The 20,712-nt window shown below is 39.9% G+C and overlaps 1 protein-coding gene across 2 annotated transcripts in view; it reads right to left on the bottom strand.

The window, feature by feature from the left end:
• The window catches only part of b4galt2 (UDP-Gal:betaGlcNAc beta 1,4- galactosyltransferase, polypeptide 2), a 139,757-nt gene extending 119,501 nt beyond the window's left edge, over positions 1-20,256 (bottom strand). For both annotated transcript variants that reach the window (XM_017426053.3, XM_017426052.3), the window contains exons 1-2: positions 19,842-20,256; positions 1,698-2,673 (exon numbers count right to left, since the gene is read on the bottom strand). In XM_017426053.3, coding sequence (XP_017281542.1) covers positions 1,698-2,043 — 346 coding nt within the window. In that variant the 5' untranslated portion in view covers positions 2,044-2,673; positions 19,842-20,256. The remainder of the gene's footprint in view (positions 1-1,697; positions 2,674-19,841) is intronic.
• Between the last annotated feature and the right edge of the window lie 456 nt (positions 20,257-20,712).

Genomic DNA, 20,712 nt, shown 5'->3' on the forward strand with positions numbered 1-20,712 from the left:
GGGGGGGGGGGCACGAGGAGACAGAGAAAAAAGAAACACGTCCACCTTCCACCAGGAGCAGAAAAAAAAAAAAAAAACAAAAACTAAAACCTGTCAAGTAGTTCATGAGATATTTTGCTAACAAACAGGCTGGGTTGACTCTAACAGTTAATTGTAGAGTATAAATCAACAATCTTAGGCAATCTGCTCAGGGTATATAATGGGGATGACTCTCAGCTATTACCACACCTATTATATTCCTGATTAAACCGATTTTTGTGTTTGCTAAGACTTCTTACATCCAATGATTGCTTTCTGAAAATCTGTCTCCTGGTAATGAGACATTTCGCTGTCAGACACACAGAAGAACACACGCACACAAAGACACGCCGTCTGCACTGTGTGGACTTGTTCAGGCAACATCAGTTTTTACAAAACGTTGCAGGTCTGGAAATAAACTCCAAGCACTTCCTTTAAGGTTGAAGTTTATCAGTCTGGTACACTCTGAATCATCTACCAGATACACAAACCTGCCTCTTATTTTCTCAAAGCTTCTTCATTTACTCGGTGTAATTTCTTTGCTAAGAAATGAAAGCACTAAAAAAAAAAAAAAACTCTTAAAGCTTCAGTGTGTATCTGTGCTGCTGTTTGTGTTTCTGTAGAAGTGGAGAAACGTCTGACTGCATGAATCTCTCTTAATAGCTCCTTAGTAAGTCTATCAGGCTGAAATACAACAGTGTAAAATGTTGACGTTAAATCCATTTTATGTTGCAGGCTAGCCCAGAAAAAAAAAAGAACTAAATTATGACCACACTTGCTCTTTCTCACTAATTGGGAGGAACCCTGGAGGCGCATTTCTTTACAGAGCATAAACTAGTAACCCTCAGTTTTTGAACTCGATCAGCTTCGATCAAAGCCTCATCTACCACATTCATTACCATAATTGATGATGTACAAATCACATTTTTGGGTCTAAATCGTGTTGAAGCGAGAGCAGCATAAACAAACCAAGCATTGTCAGCAAAAGTGATTTTTTTTTTCAAGCGGAAAATTCCATAAGTTCATTTGTACAGGTCAAAAACTTAAATTTCACTTCATGAGTTCATGAAATTGTAGCACAAATTGAAAACAAAATACAATAGATTTAATCAAGAATTTAATTAACATATAATAATATAAAATTACTACTACTACTTTTATTTTTTTAATCCACCTAAAAAGAGCTCATAACAACTTAGTTAAGGCTGTAAAATTAAGACCAAATAGTCTTTTAGTATTGTTAATCTGAGAATGATAAAAAAGGAGATTTTTAAGACTTTCTGTTACCAAAACTGTTAAATAAGGCTATTACTTAACCTTTAGACCACTGATAACTCTGTCAATATGATGATAAAAGCTGTTTGTTGCACAAAGTGACTGTCAGGATTAACCTTAATGATCTGATTGATTCACAAAACTTGTTTGAGCAGGACTTCACCTGGAATCTACACTGCAGGCTTTTTAATTGTAGCTTTGTGACTACATGACAGAGACAAACCAAAAAAAAAAACACTGTGAGAACACAAATTATTTTGCAGTGTTCAGAAGACAGGAAGCATCACAGCATTGCACAAACAGGTGCCTATTTATAAGACCTTCAACACATCCCACAGCAGTTCTAACACATTTTATATAGTCTAGGGGAGACAAGAAGAAAAACAAATGGCACTTTTACTCACCAAGACCTGGTGGGTTCTCAGGACACGGCGGCAGTGGTTTGGGAGACGGTGTCTGATTGTTCTCGGGCTGCATGCTCTGCACCAGCTGTTCGCCTGTGGCCAGGTAGCTGGCAAATGTTGCGTTGGGCCTTGAGAGGTTGTAGTAGTAGTAATGATGTCCACTCCCGGTGCCACTGACGTTGTTCCTGGACCCGTTGCGGCCGTTGTTGAAGCGGCTGAAGAGGTCGAAACGTTGCGAGTAGACATCGAAGTACAGGATCATCATGATGAGGAAGTGGAGCAGGCAGAGCAGCAGGACGCCTTTGCAGATACGCTCCAGAGTCCGGCCCAACATCAGCCGGGTCATGGCAGAGGAAGATGGCCGTCCTGCGACGGCCAGCCACGGCAGCACTGGCGTGGCGAAGCTACGGGAATGTGCTCATCCTCTACGGTTTTGTGGCTGGTATCTGCTGTGTTAAATCTCTGATAAGGACCAGTGTTTGACTGATACTCAGATGTCTGACATCAGCAGAGGTCATGGGGTCACTGCCGAAGAGAGGACGACAACACCATCAGCTTCACCTGCTGTTCCTAAAATCTGCGAGGCTAGCTTGTCTGTGGTGTGTCTCCAGATTCTCTGCATGACAAAGCAACAAAATACGTTTAACGCAATATTTCTTGATCCACAAACTCAATCATATCCACTAAAATACGTCACCACTAATATGAAATGTATGATTTTTTTTCTTAAATATGACATAAGGTCATTGTGGGGAAATCCAGAAGAAAAGGCATGAGGTCATTTATGTCAGGTTGTGGCTGAAGCTTTGGGGTATTCCATTTTTTAACACAGCCCACTCAGTCCATTTTCTACCACTGAAAACCTCCAAATCGTAGGTGAGCACAGTGATGGCACAAACATTCATCAGAGTGAAGAAGAGTCGACATTTCCATCGGGAAGGCCTTTACTCGTGGCACCAAGAGAGACGTCATAAATCTAGAGAAAAAGAGAAGAAGCAATAAGGTTATTCAGCACCAAATCAAACTTCAATGTATTGTATAGCTATTTCATAAAATAACATTTCTTTCCTAAATTAAAATTCTTTGTTGTTAACTTCTTATTAAAATCAGTGCCATTAATTATAGCTGTGTATTCTGACTCAGTACAGTGACTTCTTGTATTATTCACAGCGTTAAATCGAACCAAACATCATTGATCTTCCTCTGGCACTTTCAGCATTTAGTGACCTTGTTCTTATTCGAAACGCCCGGTTGAATAGCAGCGGGGAAAAAAAATATAGAAGTTTCCTCTCAGCTGAGAAAGGCATACACATGTGAATTTAAAAAAGAGAAGAAGAAGAAGGAAAAAGAAAAGAAAGCGCAGTCGATGATAAATGCATCTACAGACACAAACGAACTCCAAGCGTTGACTGGGGCAGTTCAGCCAAATTGACATGCCAAGTCAATTTTCCAGTCAAGTGGTTTAAAAAGCATTTATGATAAAATGAGACGGCAAGTGGGAATACACAATGCAGAGAACATATGAGCAAAAGAGAGGAAGAGGAGGGCACTTAGCGCGTTCCCACGGGCGACTTACTGGAGGTTTATAGCTTTTCCAATAAATGAGAAGAAAGACGAAGATAAAAAGCCTGAATGACATCAGATTTTCTGATGAGAAACCAAACTAACTTTATGCTCAGAATATTATATGCTAATATCAGTACCATGAAAAGGATAGATATTTAATGGACATGTCAGCTTTGATTTTCTTCAGTGGGTAACATCACAGGTACCCTCTGGAAAAATGAAAAAGGAAAAAAAAAATACGTAGCCTACCGAGAAAATGACTCTTGGGATTAAGTATGTTGCTGTTCAGAATGACGACACATCAAGATTTTAATACATCTTAAATGGCAGAGGGGTTGAATGTAAAGATCACCATCAGGAAGGAAAGAAACCCTTTTTGTATCCTGTCTTAAAGCTGTCACCAAGCAAAAAGGATCATAAACTGTAGTTCTCTATCTGTTATTTTTTTACATTATTAGTTGCAGAGGTTTTGTTTTCTTAAAAGCCTGACCAGGATCTGGGGTAGTAAAGTAGTCATCTTCTTAAAGGCATATTGACAAAGCAATGGTAAATATACTTCATAATATTCTTTTATGTACTTGTCCCTGTTTAGAAAAACTTGAATCAATTTAAAAAACTTTACTTTTTCAAATACTTATAAGAAACACCCAACAAAAACTTCCTAAGGCAAAAAAATGGTGCCACAAAAACAAGCACACATTTTTTTTGTTTGTTTTTTTGTTAATCCATCTGCCCCTCACCCTTTTTATTTGCTAGCATTTCATTCAGTGTAGCCATTTTTCCCCTTAAAAAGGTCATCAGACTGAAACCGAAGAGGAAATCAGTTTTTCTGGTTCATCCAGTTCTTTATTTGCCTTTTCTTTCTGCAACCAATGCAGAGATTGCTTACTTTCACCTTAATCTGTAAAGGTAACATGTAAACAAGGCGGGGAATGAATGTTTAAAAGCTAAAGGCCACAGAGAGTGAAACAGAGATGGAGACGTGGCTGCGGTTAGAGAGAAATAAGCCCTTTATGTAAGCGGTCTCTATTCAAGGATCCTTGGAAGTCCCTTTTTAACAACAGCAATAAATTTCATAACAGTCCCCCATCATATCACGTCTGCCAAGATGCCCACAGAGAAATAATACAAAAATCACTGCCAGTTTCCATCTCCATTAGGTTTCAGCGCTGCCTCTGAAGAGTGGACGGCCTAGATGTCCTGTCATTGACTTCACCATCACCGCTGCTATTAAAGGCAACAAAAGAGATTAGAAACATAAACATGGCATGCTTGATAGAAGATTAAAAATCCAAAACTAAGATTTTCTTTTTAAGTAAGATGACTTGTACAGATGAAGATGTGCAGACCACAACACTGTGGTTCCTGCTTTTGCACATGGGCTTTATTTTCTGGAACTAAGACATACTTCAGAGCATACAACTGCAAGAGTTAAACAGATATTTTCTGTGATTCCGAGTTTAAGTTCAGATCAATCTGTCAAAGTGCAGTCCATCAAATGAAGCCATTAAGTTGCAGTAAATCAGACAAACCGTGGGGCTGCTTTAACATTGGCAGACTGTAAAGGAACTCTGAAAGATACTGTACTTAATCAAGGCTCTCCGGTCCTGTCGCATAAAAGTGATGGACTCCTCTCTTTCAAGCGTCACACGCATATCAAAGAGAAAATTTAAAAGATGTGCCAACAGAGAATGACTACAACATCTGTATCTTAAAATTTTAATTGGCCGGCAGATGGACAGCCAGATTGGCAATTTGTGAAGGTACATAATTTATCACACCGGGGCCAAGCATATGCTGAAGGAGAGACGGGGCTGCGTCTGAACGAGGAGCTTGTAAGGTGCAGGGTCAACTAAAAGGAAAACATCAGCCTTTACACTGTGCGGTTAGCCACAAGAGCAAAAACACGTCACATGAAAAGAGTGAAACAACAGGGCAAACAAATCTTTAAAATAAAAAAAATAACACCAACATACACAATTCTTCTGTGGTTCCTCTGAAGTTTACTTCATTAAAGGAAGTGCTGCCCTGTACACTATTTTTCCTTCTCAACTTCTGCCACTTTTCGTGTTAAGATACAGTATTTTCAAAGCTACAGGGTCAAAGCAAGCTTGAAGAATTTTACATATTTCAAGATTATGGCTTACGGACCCGAGATGGTGAGCAAGTACACAGCAGGCAGGCAGGTTGAAGCCAACAGCTTTAAGAAAAACTTAACTAAAACACGCAATGCAGCACAGGAAATTAAACTCTTCGGGCACAGAGAACTGAAAACTACAACAAGGAAGAAGCAGATTACTGATGAATGACAGGTGTGTGTGACAGGGCAAACAGAAGACCTGAGCGGTGCTGCCAGAGCTAAGCAACAACAACAGGTAAAATACCAGTGGTCCTTAGAATTTGCATGAAATGCTCAATGAATTCATTGTTATATATAAATTAAGTGGCCTCTCTATTTGTCATTGCGAGGTGGTGGGTGGGTCGCTTCTTTTGGGATTGATTTTGTGGACCTAGTTGATTGTTCTCTACCGAGATCCAGCAACACTGAGGAGAAACTTTAGCCATGGAAAAAAACTACAGCTTGAAACTGCCAGACACGGCAAAAACTATAAGATCCAAACAGGAAAAATTAAATACATTAACCAAACATCACAAAACATCACAAAACACCCCAAACTGTGGCAAAATGATAATCTTAACAAGCTTCACAATTTCTACAGTAAAATTCAGTAAATGCCTGAGTATGCAGGAAAGATAAAGGATCTTTAAGAGTAAATGAAAAGATTTCAAAATTTCTCTTTCGCCTCATAATGTAGTTTATCTGTTCAGCCCCATATTTTTGAAAATATAACCTTGTTTTGAAGCTTACCAAAAGAAAAAGAACAAATCTCAATATCTCTGAACTTTTTTTTAGGTTAAACGTTTTTCACAAACTTTTACTTTAATTTAGACCCAAAAATGCTGGCAAGCAGCCCGTTCTGATTAAATCTAGATGGTACAGTTGTCACTTCACTGCGATTGTTTTTACTGCTGATTGATGACAAGAAAAAAAGCACATTTCTCTGATTGCATGAATCACAACAAAACACATTCAGCGTTATCCTCCTAACACAAGTTGCATCACAGTTTTGTTTTTTGCTACAACTTTTACATGTTTCTCAGTCTATCTCAAACCTCTGATTGCCCCAGGCTGCCTTCCTGGCAGGTGAGTCTCAGCCAGATAACACAACGCTTTGAAGGCGCCACAGTAACGCACCGACCAACACAAAATTACTTTCACAGTTGGATCCTGCAGGAGAAAAAAAAAAAAAGTAGGACAGTTTTCATTTTGTCTCAGAGTGCAGGTACAGTGAATGTCAGGCTCAAGGGCGCCTCAGTATGATGGACATCCGCCTCGGGTCACAGTGCTGAAGCACACTAATGATCAAACATAAATGATGACTGAAACGAAGAATAAGTGAAAACTGTCCATCAGATACAAATGCAAAACCTAAAAATGTCAATCTATAGCTTGTAAAAGGGCAGTTTGACCGTCAAATAATGCTGTCAGATTCCTCCAACTCGATTTATTTAGCACAAAAAGCTAAAGAACATTCAAATCTACACAAGGCTTGATTTCCTTCAACGGCATAAGCATTGATCATTTCTAACAAGGTTTGATTCAGGTAAAGGCCATCCTTTCCCAAAAGGAACACAAGCTGTATCTGTGCTGATTGCATCCCCAAATACAAGCTTCTACATTGTAAAAGCGCTCATTGATTGAATGTATGTATAATCCTATTACTGTAACATGAACCTATTACCAACTTATCTCCTAAAACCCAAGTCCTAGCCCTCATCTCTCCAATGACAGTGAAGCAGGAAGTGAGAATCAATCAAAATGTCCTCAGTGTCTTTCGAAATCCTCACTCTAAGTTCAACATTTTAATGGTTCTCACAAAAACACTTGAACACACAAACCGGCGCACAATGCAAAGTCATCCGTTTCTCGCTCTCGTTCAGCAGATGTTCTCAGCAGAGCCCTTAGGCTTCAAGTCTTGTTCAGTTTACTTTATACACACATCTTAACCAACAGATGAGGAAAACAGCAGCTGCACGACTCCCATTTCTCGTCTCACATGAAGACCTGAAAACTGCCTCCGTCAATCCTTTTCTATTAACACTGAATTACGTGACTCCTTTTGTTTTTGTTGAAAGTTGTTTGTAATAACCTGTTTATGCAGTCCTCCTTTTAGGTCTTCAGACGTGATAGGACAGTAGAAGAAATAAAACTGTTTGGTGTGTGTGTGTGGTGTGAAGACTGAAAGGAAAATAGACACTTGTATGTTCTCATAAACTGCTCCCTCCTTTTATAATATATCTATTAAACTGAGGAAAGGATTTTGTTCTGTAATTCCAAAACACAAAACTTAGTTTTCTTTAACTGTTGTTTGAACGTCCTGAGTGCTGTGTGACCCACTTTCTCTGATTCAGTTCATGGACATTTTTTCTTTAGAATTTGCAGAAATGATTTATAATTTATTGTTTCGTCGGTGATGTTCAGCGTTCGCATAATGGATTTTTCAACATTAAGATAAGCCGACGTGACAGAGGCATTCATTTGTTTAGAAGTTAGTTGGAGTTGCAGTGTGTCGATTTAAAAAAAACTGACTTCAACTGCACCTTGAACTCAGCTGCTAATATTATCTTTATATTTTTACAGCTAAAAAACATTAAGCGCTTATTATGACTTTTAAATTTGACCTTGTTAAAATGGGGGCACTTTAATTACACTTGGGAATTAGGTGAAAATCTTGTGATAACTTTTGTCTTTTTCATGCAGTTATAGAAAACTCTAAGCACGGTCAGCTTAGTTTAAATATCCCTGGAAACAAGCTCAGTTAGAGACCAATTGTCCTTTAAATACATGCGTACAGGAACTTTAATAAATATCAAGCAATAAATACAAATAAACGCCAAAATAATATTACTAATCAAATTGAAAATCCTGGGGAAGCCATCATTTCTGCACCTTGTTGCTAAGCTAATGTATGCTGGGCAGCTAATATACTACATCGTTAGCTGAGGGGTCAAATGTTTGTGTTCAAACACAGAGATGATAAATCAGAATAAGCAAATATTGGACCTATATTCAACAAATGACTGAAAATGTCTCTTAGTAAATGCTTATGACATGCCAGCTGCGCTAATGAGCAAGTGTTTGCTACCAAGCTCACCATGCCAGCCTAAAAGGTAAAAATATATCAGTGTTGTGATCACAGCTTGTTTCTGTTTCCCTCGCATGGCAGGAAAAACTCTGACTGATACATCTCCATATTTTGACTTTATCTTAAAGCAGAAGCTTTAGAAAGTAAGTGTGAGAGTTAAAGCAAAAAAGAAAAGAAAAACCCTCCTCAGCTGGATGAAGATCACAGCCTGAGCAGCTCCCCCACTTTTTCTCCTCTTCCCTTCTTCTCTGTGTCTCTTGAGCTCTGGACCTCCTGCGTTTTTAACCTACAAGCCAGCCCTCCCAGTCTAATGAAAAATGCATTAGCCATGCTACACTTGATACTGTAGAGCCTCGGAGCGCTCTCATGGCGCCAGTACATCTTGCTGGAGGCAAGTTCATCTCCCACAAAACCAGCCGGAGCACAGAGGGATGGACAGGCGTTATCTTTGGCTCGGCACCACCAGCCTCAACAGGGTGAGCCGACTGGAAAAGAAACAGCGCCCAAAACTACAGTCAACTACACACAATGAGCTCTGTTTAAAAAGGAAGAGGTCTATAAAACATTTTTGAACAACCTAGCTTTAATTCCAGTTTTGAACTTAAGTCTGATGAGCTGCTACTGATCCAACATCAACCAAAATGCTTTCACTGAAGAATGCCATGATATCTGGATCTTTGATGAAGATTATATCCCCCTGAAAGCTGACATGGAAACACAGGGGGCAGGAAGCGAGGACACTACACGCTGTCATTGTGAAAGATCTAGGTCACATCACTAAGAAGCTCGCTATGATTATAACAATGTATCATACTGAGCAGGAGTTAAAAAAGCGACCTACTGTTCTACTGTTTCAGCTGGGTGTGATCGTGAAGTAGGTGCAACATGGTTCAGCCACAATAAAATAAAACTTATAACAACCCTCAATATCACAGTTTTACCTTCAGAAAACAAAAGCAGGGAACGTGTAAAATGTTCACTTGGTTTTTCTTTGTTTTTATTTTGACAGCACATTCAGCCACTGTGGGTTGATTTTAGAAAGCGGTACAGTGTTGTCTTCTGAGTATATGCAGCTCACATCAATGTCTCTTCAAGGTCTTTGTGCTTGTGTGTTTCTGGGCCGTGATGACTGTTTCCTCTCACAAAGTATAGTTTAATTAGATCATTCAGTGTAGGGAATATTACACATGTAATATAATGAGACTAGTCCAGATTCGACAATATAAAAGTGAAGAAATATAGTTTCTTGGGAAGTCCCAGTCAAAGGAAGCGCGTTATTACTTACAGTACATGAACAAAAGTATTTGGCACCTGGCCATCACGTGGGGACTGTAAGGGAATGGTCGCCTTTTTGGAGCTAAAACAGCTTCCATTCATCTTTGAAGGCTTTTCACAGAATTTTAGTGTGTTTCTGTAGGAATTTAAGCCCATTCATTCTGTAAAGCAGGGGTGGCCAACTCTGGTCCTGGAGGGCCACTATCCTGTATGTTTTACTTGTTTCCCTGCTCCAACACACCTGATTCAATGGTTAAATTACCTCTTCGTGTTCTGCAGAAGCCTGTTAATCACTCATTGATTCAAATCAGGTGTTTTGGAGCAGAGAAGCAAGTGAAACATGCAGGATAGTAGCCCTCGTGGACCAGGCTTGGCCATCCCTGTAGAGCATTTATGAGATCAGTCATTGATGTTGGACAAGAGGGTTTCACTCGTTATCTCCCAAAGGTGCTCGATAGAGGTTAAGGTCATGGTCCTTGCTTTGTGCAAGTCATGTTGGAATAGTAAATTGTTGTCATAAAGTTGGACAGATAACATTGTCTAAAATGTCTCGGTGTACTAAAGCATTCAGGAGAGGTCCACACGAACTTCTGTTTTATCTGAATATGCAAAATGTTTATATAAGGTAGCTCAGTAGTCAGTGCCACAGTCTTGTAATTCCGAGGTTGCAGGTTCGAGCATAGGTTACGTCAGAAAGGGCATCTGAGTTTGCTCGCTGTGGCGACCCCTGACGAAGGGAGCAGCTGAAAGAACAACAGAAGCTTTGCGTTCACACAGAAACAACATTTTAGGAGCCCCAACACTACAGTTTAGGTTCCGGAGTAAAAAAAAAATGTATCTTTGCATTTCCACGTGGACAGCCCAAACACAACCTTTTGAAAACAACGATGTCATACTCCTCACCTCTAATCTAACCTATGACCTGAGGGTGTCTCCTTTTCCTTGTTGTGTTTACATTTCCCACCCAGTGTGCAAGCTTTGTATGTGCATTAGCTTCACACCTTGTTTCTCATTATTTTGGTGTATTTTCTTGGCAGCGTTGCAGCACCACCTACAGGCCTGGCATAGTTACTACAGTGTTTTTGGAGTTTCTGTGTGGAAGAAGACATTTCCAGAATCAATGTTATATTCACAAGAATATGTTTAGAAACAACAAACTGTCTCCATGTGGACAAGGCCTAAGACTGCCCATCACTGGAGATAAGGGGCCATAGCCAAAAGCCTGACTGAAACACCTGAATTCAATAATTAACAGGTGTGACACTGTGTGTTTGCAGAACCAGATTTTCAGCATGTATGCCAACTGAAGACAATCTGTTACTTGTGTCACTTCACATTTACCTTGCAGACATGACAAATGCACATTCCCAACTCTTAGCAAAACTTGAGAATAAATTATATGATGCTAAATGTCAAACAATTGGCATTTGTCAAACAATTGACAAGCTACTTTTTCATGTACTTACACAAACACTCACAAATGCAAAACATAATGACAAAAAATGTTTTCTGTTTGCGACAATAAAGCTCAGTCTCACCTATAAGACAAGATTAATGTTCCAGTCAGACACAGTTTGTTTTGAAGCACTGAGACCGTGATTTAGTGAGCGAGCGTAAGCCTCGCCATCATAGAGACAAATGACGACACGATGAATCAGCCAGTCCACACCTGCCACGACAGCACTGACCTTTCAGAGTCCAGGAACCGGTTTCATTCAGTGGAAGGTCACACATCCTCGTGATGAAAACGCATTACAGAGGCAAACATGTCCTGTAAGTGACGATGCATACAAAGAAAGGCCCAGAGTGGTATGAAACTGTGTGAACAGAAGCTAAATGTGTAGTTAAGTGCATCTATGTATCAACAAATAAAAAAATATGTTTTCATATTTTATAATGTTGTAACTGCATATATACAGAGAACCAAATAAACGAATCAAAATTAGATTTTTTCTTTATCAAACTTGTGACAATACTTCAAAGATTGAAACTAGCAATCAATAACAAATTAAAAATAAGAATAAAAGAAAAAAATATGGTGCAAGCCTCCTTACATCAAACAGCATGTTCCATCGTACACCACTAAGAATCACCTTCTCAAAAATAAAACTGTTAATTGGTTTGTGAGAGATTAAATTGTGACATTTACTTAAATTAATATCAGTTAATGTTTGGACATATTGACTAAAAGTCTTATAAAAGGCATTTAGACCAAAGCATCAGCTTTAGTTATTTCATTTTGCAAATTTTACATTACGCCTAAACTGATCCCAGCTTCTTAAGTGCTATTTGCTGTATATATATATATATATATATTAATATATATATATGAAATCCCTAAGCTAGAGATTCCCTAAGGGAATCCCTAAGCTGATCCCTAAGCAGCTGAAAGTGTTTCTATGATAACCCTATATTCGCCCCACTAAATGGCTCTGATGACTTATGGCAGAAGTATTATTACATGATCGATGAACAAGTATCACTTCTGCCTGTCAAGGCAGCTTCTCTGCCCAAGGGCAGGATTGTGTCCACATTGTCTTTATGATTTACACTGTGTGCCACTAGGAGTGCTCTGCTGGCTGATGTAATATTTAGGCTTGTATTTCTACGTGTTAATGTGACACAGTGAGACAGATTAAGTGTACTGATGAGCATCTAAGGAGCCTTTGATTACTGGAGATAAGAGAAGTGAAGGCAGCAGAGGAGGAGAGGTAAGCAAGAGTGACCCTGTCTGACCCTAACTTTACTTTGGTCTTTGCTTCTGCGTAAAAGCACAAAGAGGACGATAATTATCCCACTGTTTTTAATTTGAAAGTCACATTCTGAAAGATCATTCTTCAATTTCTAGTTGTTGAAATACTCATAATTTGGAGTTTAAACATTATGTCAACCTCGAGTGATGCTACAGAAAAAGTTCAGGGATCATAAAACACATCCTGATCCATCTGTTGAACTAAATGATCCGTCACTTCAACCCTCAGAGCCACGCTGCTCATGTAACCAGATCTGAACCTTAACCATTTGCTATAGTAGAAAAATGAAAACCAAAACAGTCAACATCAAGGCCACGCAAAAAGGGAGGACTTCATACATAACAAGCCTTGAGATATTGTACACAAGCCTAAACATGTTGACAGTGAGACAAAATTTAAACGACTTTTAGGCAGTCGTGTATAATTTGCTCTTCTTTTTCAGAATGATTTTTCAGTTTGAAAACCTGTGGCGAAATGCCTTCAGTGGTACAACTTTGTGTTATGCAGTGTGATATTATGTCTCCTGTTTACTTCCCAGCCCACTGTGTGTCTCTTCTATCCTTTCAGTTCCTCAAATTGAAATAAGAAAATATCCATGGCATGTAGAGGTGGAAATCTTTAAGCGCCTCACAATTTGATGTGATCACAATTCGGGAGGCTGTGATGCAATTATAAAATGATTATCAGTGCATCTTGATGCATCCATAATCAAACTTCAAACTAAATTATTAATCCACTGGAAACTAGATTATTTAATCTACTGGAATACACTTTAAAAATGAAGATAGGCCAGCTTTTTTTATATTTATTAATAATCATTGGTATAATTTTCAGGCCTGGACATGTTTTCAGTCGGCGCAGCACTCCTGTGCAGATGTGAAAACACGGCTCCGACGCTCTTCACTGAGGTTTGAGATGCCCGCAACAACTACTTCAGAGAAAACTTGTTGTGACAAGTCCTCGAGCTTTCGCCAGTTTAGCGAGGAGATTGAGAACGCTCGCAAACATGTTGACACATTCTGGAGACTCCCTCTGGAGAATGACATTCACCAACTAGCCATTGACGCTTTCAGCCCAGACACCACCTTCCATCAGCTGATTTTTTTACTCATCTGACTACAAACATGCACACAGCTTGCATAGAGTGGCTCTTGTAAAGGTATTTTTTTCCTCTTTAACGTCAAAGAAGCCAAAGTACTTCCAGATACTGGCTTTCAATGCAGAAGGCTATTGGCATGTGTAATGTAATGGTACACCTCAGAATTAAAACACACACTTGTGTAACAAAACACCAGGCAGCTGTGATATAAAAGCATATTAAATGCTTACTGAAGGAATAATGCCTCCGAGATCGGTGACCATGCTGTTCTCTGAATGCTGTGACACTCAGATTCCACCTTAGTGAGGTTTGTGTGAATACAGTATTTGTGGTAACATAACAAAAATGAGCTATGGAGAGTAGATGGAAAAGTAGAAAAGATTTAAAAAAAAACAGGTCAGAACAAAACGTAAGTGTTCTTCGAGCTCCAACCTCCATCACTCAGTCCTGCCTTTTGCCAACATTAAACAGGCTCTCAGCTGTCTCCCATCTGAAGAGGTTTAAAAGTTGATTTCTCATCGCTTCCCCTGCTCTTCTCCCCGTTCTCTCCTATTCAAAACAAGTGTCCCGCTTTGTTTCGAAGGTCCACTTTACAGGAGTCCTTTTGTGAAGTGTGTTTACGAAGATAAAACCGACAAGCAGCAGAGGAATCAAGGAGACATCACTGCGCGGAGAAGTGTTCGACATAAGAAAAGTATTGTGTTAACGCTTGACGAAAAAAAAAAAAACAGTTCAAAGAGTTCACCCTCACAGTTACATCTGCTGTTTCTCAGCAGGCAGGCTGCACCCACATTATGCAAACACACCAAAGTCCTGTCTGTGGTAACAATCCACAAGCTACAGTGGAAACATCTCTTTCTGTCCTCGTTCGCTCCGTCTCGTTCCCCTTCTCTCTGATCCAGCTGCTCATTTGGCAACGAAGCAAAGAAATAAATGAAGAGAGGCAGCAGAAGGAAGGCTTCTCTGAGAAAGGGCTTGTGGACAGAAGGAGTGAGATGAGGATTTGGTGAGTGCTTTTAAAGACAGTTTACTTAAACAAGTGTCTTTTTTTTGGCAGGATGCGTCAGTGGGGAATCTGGCTTCGGGCCACGGCTGTCCAGTTACGCTTCCAATTGATGCCTGTGTCCTTAGATATTATTTCATTCAATCTTCATTTCAATAACAGCTTTTGTTCTCATTACACTGAAGGAATCAACATGCTGTGAAAATGTAGCCTGCAGTCATCGTTTTTAGAAATGTAGAATCTGGGGAAACCTAATAGTGAGACTGAGAAGACTGAGTAATATATATTTTTTTTTTTCTTTTTTTAATTTCCCAACTTGCCATGGGTAACCGAGCACGGTGTGATAAATCAAATTGAATCAAATTGGAAAAACAAAGCAATTTTCCACATTTGCAAATTTAAGGTACCTGCAAAAAAAAAAAAAAAACACTATCAAGTAAAGAGTACCCTTTACTCGTACCTCAGTGAGGATAACGTTTGCTCCTGAGCTCTCAGTTCGAAACGCCACAGCTCATGAGACGCACTCAGCTAACGGACAAACTGAAGTTATCTGTTTTGTGAAAGGGCAGTAATGTTTTTGTGTGTGTCTGTGTATGTGTGTGTCTGCGCCATTAGCAATTATCTCATGATTCAATGAACGGGGTTTTACTGAAACCCGTAGAAATTAATTATGGGCTGTACATCTGCAACTCTTTAACCTTTGGAGCCAACCTAACTCAAGATGTCTGCCACAGCTAATTGACCTCAGTCTACACAACAATAGCTGTGCCTCGGGAAAGCTGAGATCGCACAAACGTTATTTTCAAGGCCTGGGGTCTTCGTTCGGCTTCTGAACTCTTCAAATGCAAATCTGAGGGGACCTGAAAGCATCTGTGTGAAGTAAACCCAATCCACAGGGACCCCAGCCCAGAATCCACAGGTCCAAAGGAGTCTACTGTTGATGTGCTGGTTCATAAAACTCAAACAGAAACCAACTCAAAGCAAAGCAGGTGCTCATAATTTTTTTGAAATAAAGCTTAGTATAAACAAAAAGGTAAACTAGAAGCACTTGGAGAGCGCAAACCTCCGCCAAGGCCATAGGTTCTTTAAAAAAAATTGCAGGATTGTGATCTGGATCAACACCAAATTTGAATTTGAATCCCTTATTTTTGGTGACAACCCCACAGTAAAAAAAACACATACAGTTACACACAAACACAGAATGTTTAGGCAATAATTTAATTGACATAAACTGTTATTAAGGTGGTGGTGGTGGTGTGTGTGTGTGTGTGTGTGTGTGTCCATATTAGTGGGGATTACAGTTGAAGCAGCCAGCGTGAGAAACAGGAGATGCACAAGAAGCGTGAGAACAGTACCTGGAAAACAGCTGGGAATCTCTATTGAACGAGCTGACCACGCNGGGGGGGGGTCACTAGACTACTTTATATTAATGTGTTTTCCAAGTTTTTGTCACATTATTTAAAACAATAGACCTCCTGTCTGAGTTACCACGGTACCATGAGCCTCCTAGGGAACAGTGTGACAATACAAACAACTCGAATAGAGTTGATTCAAACTTATTCCATATGTTGAGTATGATGTGCAGTGTGGAAAAGGGTCATGATCTGAGAACACCTATTCTACAAATGGGGACCAGGAAGTCAGCCAAGAGTGTCACAAAATTTCCCTAAACAGCACAGTCCTTCTTTGGGCTATAAGGGGCATTTTGTCTTTGGTTAGTAGATGATTGAGGAGGCGTAAAGAAACCAGGCAGAAAAAAAAAAAATCCCCACAAAGGACACTACACCTACACACAGACACACATGCAGGTGTTCCTCCATGAACTCATCCCCTGGGTAACTCAGGAAATGGCCTGGTTAGTTCCCATGACAACAAATCCCAACATGAAAGAGCAATCAGAGGAATTATTTTCTTTTTGGCGGCGGCTGCTGCTGCTGCTGACTGTTGGGACCGGCTAGGTGAGGATAATGGGAGTACCTGAGAAAAAGCAACAAGCTGTTTGCTCCTCACAGCTTCGTTTCACCGAGATTCAAGAGAGGTGGGGAAAAGTTCACCGGCACAAGTGTGACGTGATTATTTTTCACTCAGACTGAACAGATAAGAAATGGCTCCCCAGGTCCTGACAACAGCATTCACATACGACTGAGCTAAAGACTGGGACAAGGACCCCGACATACTGTACTCTGTTCAAAACACACAGTCATAAGAGTCCAAAACCAAACTAATGTTTAAGCAATTTAGAGGAAATCTGAAATAAAACTATCAAATAGTTACCAATAATATTTAGTTAAGATGTTAACAGCTGTTGCAACTAAATCCTAGTTTTAAACATAGGAGGGATTCCCCTTCCACTGTGAACAATCTCTGATTTCAGAGAAATCATACAAACTTTCTCTATGAATAAACTTAAAAAAATCCACTTGTTCAGATTTTAAGTCATGACTGTTTGTGACAGGATGATATGAATGTTGGAATTATACCTTTTGTAAACACAGGACAGATAAATAAATGCTACATCCTAAAGTTAAAGGCATATCACCTAGACCAAGATCATTTTATATTGAAAATTTTAAGATTTAAAAATACAAAACATGTTTGTGTTTTATTAGTGTTGAATAGCTGGGGTGGCCATCTTGAATGGGGTTGACTCTCCGCTACAGCCACAACAAATCTGAGAATAATATCTGCAAAACCGACAGACTTAAGACCATCTAAGGTCAGTTGACTGGGGCAGCCATTTTCAACGAGGTTGACCCCGACAGTTAATCAGTTGTAGTCGTACATCTAATGATTACTCTCTGAAAGTCTCATTAAAGTCTGTCCAGTGGTTTCAAAGACATTTTGGTAACAGAGAGACACATGAAAGAAAACATACACTGGGCAGAAACATTATTGTCCACCTTTACCTTCGAAAATAAGCTCTGCTCTAAGTTTTTTCTTTTCAGAAACTGAGGAGACAGTGAAAAGTAGAACGTTATTGTTCATGCGTGTTGTGTAAGTTAATGCTGTTTCCGCATTTTGTCCACCTTCATAGCTGTCAAGTATCCAGGCAACCATATGTCCATGTAATTACATTAGGAAATGAATTCAGCTCTGTCTGAAGGCAGAATTCTGGCCATGTTTACTTCGCCGTGACTAAAACTGTGACCTTTTATTTTCAGATCAGCCGGATCAACAACGAAACAGCCCCGCCACCTGTAATTAACCGTCCGGGTGCCGCCAGCGCGTTTCAAGCCGCAGATAAAGGCACAGTTTTCAAAGCAGGCGGTCAAACGGTGCCTCTCTGTTATCTGTGAAACAGTGAGACACTACTGCTTAAATCAGCAGTCAATGAAAGAATCTGGAGTCCACTTACTGACAATAACAACCACCCTCTATTCCCTCGGAGTAATGAGGGTGGACCTGAATCCAAAGCAGACACATAGATTCAGCCATCTTTCTTCCTTTTTCTTTTTAAACTTGTGCCGTTTAATTTTTCTTTTTTTACTTTGACATTTAAAATATGTTAAGTGGAAACAAGTAAGGGCTGTCAATCTGTGGAAACAGAACAGACTTTTCTCCCATCTGAGTGGAAAATGTCAGAAGCTTCAGGACAATGTGAATAACTGGACGTGCAGCTTTACATCGCAGGAAACCGTGCCTGAGGACTTAACACGGGTTTCTAATCGCCCGCCGCTGAAGGCGAAGGAAGAGCGACAATGTTGTTGTTCAAGTCTACAATTGAGCGAGTGTCTCCATTTGTCTGCACTGTCAGCAAAATATCTTGTGCTCGCTTAAAACGTTGTCATTAACTTTGGGAGTTAATCCTGTCTGTTAGCAGGATAGCTCGTGAAACGCTGCGCAGATTTCAATCAAACTTTCAGAAACTAATCACTGGCCGAACATCTACATCTGATTAAATTTTGGAGCCAACCCAATCCAAGATGGCTGCCACAGCTGACTGATGTTAGCAAGCACAACAACAGCTACACATCAGTAAATTCCTCAGATCTTTAAATAAAATTTGGTGTGGTAGTTGCTTAGAGTCATTCCCAACACAAACACAAAGGGCAAACAGATCGTACGAGATATCGAATGAATTCACGCATATTATTGTTTTCAAGGTTTAACTAAAATCACTATAAGTTTGCTTTTTCTCAACATAAGATGATGTTAGTTTAAACTTCTGTTATGAAAGGTGGTGGGCGATATGCATTCCTTCAAGAAATGCTAGGCCTTTAATTAGTTTTTCAGTTTTGAATACTTTCTGTTTTAAACTGAATCACTTTAATGTTTCGGTTGTTTTTCCCCCCCTGTTAAACAACAGAAAACAGCATGATAACGATTGAAGAAATGGAGATGAGGTGGGCTAATTTTGTAAGATTTGACAGAATGCCTCTGACAATAATATCACTAAATAATCTCATTTTCTCCTAACGTGAGGAACAGAAGTATAAAGACGGTGTTCACAGAGAACTGAACCTGACAGGAGTTCTCCAAGCTTACAGCATCACAACCAAAATTATTAAATATATTCCGCCAAATCAAATGCTGCGTGAGAAGCAGCTTCTCAAAAATAAACGAGGCGGTTTCAGTCCACTTCCTACTTTTCGCCTTTACAACAGCAGCCCTAAAGAAATGAGAAATGAGACAAATGTCAGATGGGATCACGGTCTAGGTGCGGAGCTTCTGTGTAAACGCCTGCTTGGGTTAAGCTTTGGGATGAAGATGCATCGTTTCTGCCCTCATCTTCCCGCACATTCCCTCTCATTGCTTCTGCACGCCGGTGCTCTTTGCTCTCGGTGTGCTCCTGCCGGACCATTACACACAAGATGCTGTGGTTCATGCACAACATCCAAGGGTTCTTTAATGGCAGCAGCTGCAACTCGGGAGAACTGCATTTCCAAAGTAGATGGAGTATCCTTTTTTAATAACTCCAAACTGATGAAAAACATCTAGCTGATCCATCTTTGCAGCCCTCTCTGCTCATTTTGTTTTATAGAGGAATAGTGGAGGGAGGCTGAGGGAAGCCTAGTATGGCGGGTGTAAGGATGCTGCTAATTCGTGGAAATGTGCATGATGACAAAAAGAAAGGAGGAGGGGGTACAGAGGGGCAGTGCAGGCAATCAGACATCTACAATAACCAAAACTCAACAAAAGGCTACAAGCTGCAGGGTAAAAGCTTTGGGGAAACAAAAGGAAGCGTGTATCTATGCTGAATAAAACAATGCATCCCAGAAAGCATGCAGATAGTGCACCTACCTTTATGTTGTGAGGCGGATTACTTCTATCTGTGCATCTTCTTCTCTGCTGGAGGACCAATGACTCTCCCATCAGCCAAGAAATTAAAGAAAAAAACACAACAAACTCTCAATAAGCGTTGGATCAAACGAATACAAAGCAACCAAGAAGCTCAGCCCAGCTCGCCTCTGTTCAGGATAACTATGACAGGCTATTATGTCTCCTCCTCATCAGGGAAAACAGCCCCATGTTGAGCAGCAGTAACGCAAGCGAAAAAAAACGCTAAGGTAACTCGAAACGATGCTCCACCGCCAACCGGGGAGAAAGGGGGTCGTTCGCTCCTGGTTTCCTGTCCATCCCGCTGTGTTTTGGTGAGGATGAAATGAGGAAAGCAGAGAGAGAAAGATGCTTTCAGGCTGAGCAGGATCCTACGCTGTTGGTGCCTACGGAAGCCCGCGTGGTCGGAATTTCCTTTCGCTTTTTTGTATTTATTTATTTATTTTTACATCGCTCGTTTGAAGAGCAGAAAATATTTTAACCCATGTTTATCAGCCAGACTTGAGGATAGAGTAGCAATTACAATACCATTGAGATAATTAAGTACTTTTTAATTAAAGAAAGTAAGGTTTGGCCAATCTTTTTGCATGTAAGCTACCTTAGTTGCTCATTTTTCAGTAGCCTACTAAAATGTCTGCCTTTCGTCTTAGATATCTGTATATCTTACAGTAATAATAAAATAAACATAAATGCGTTAAAGTTTACAAAAAACACACGCCAAAAAAAACTTAAACTTAAGTTTGTTTCGACTACATATAAAAGGCTCTCCTGTTTGTTTGATTCTGTTTGGTCAACAAAGTTCATCAAATTTAAACGAGAAGTTAAAGCTAAGCCA

The sequence above is a fragment of the Kryptolebias marmoratus genome, linkage group LG20 (genome assembly GCF_001649575.2).
Source record: "Kryptolebias marmoratus isolate JLee-2015 linkage group LG20, ASM164957v2, whole genome shotgun sequence".
Lineage (NCBI taxonomy): Eukaryota > Metazoa > Chordata > Actinopteri > Cyprinodontiformes > Rivulidae > Kryptolebias > Kryptolebias marmoratus.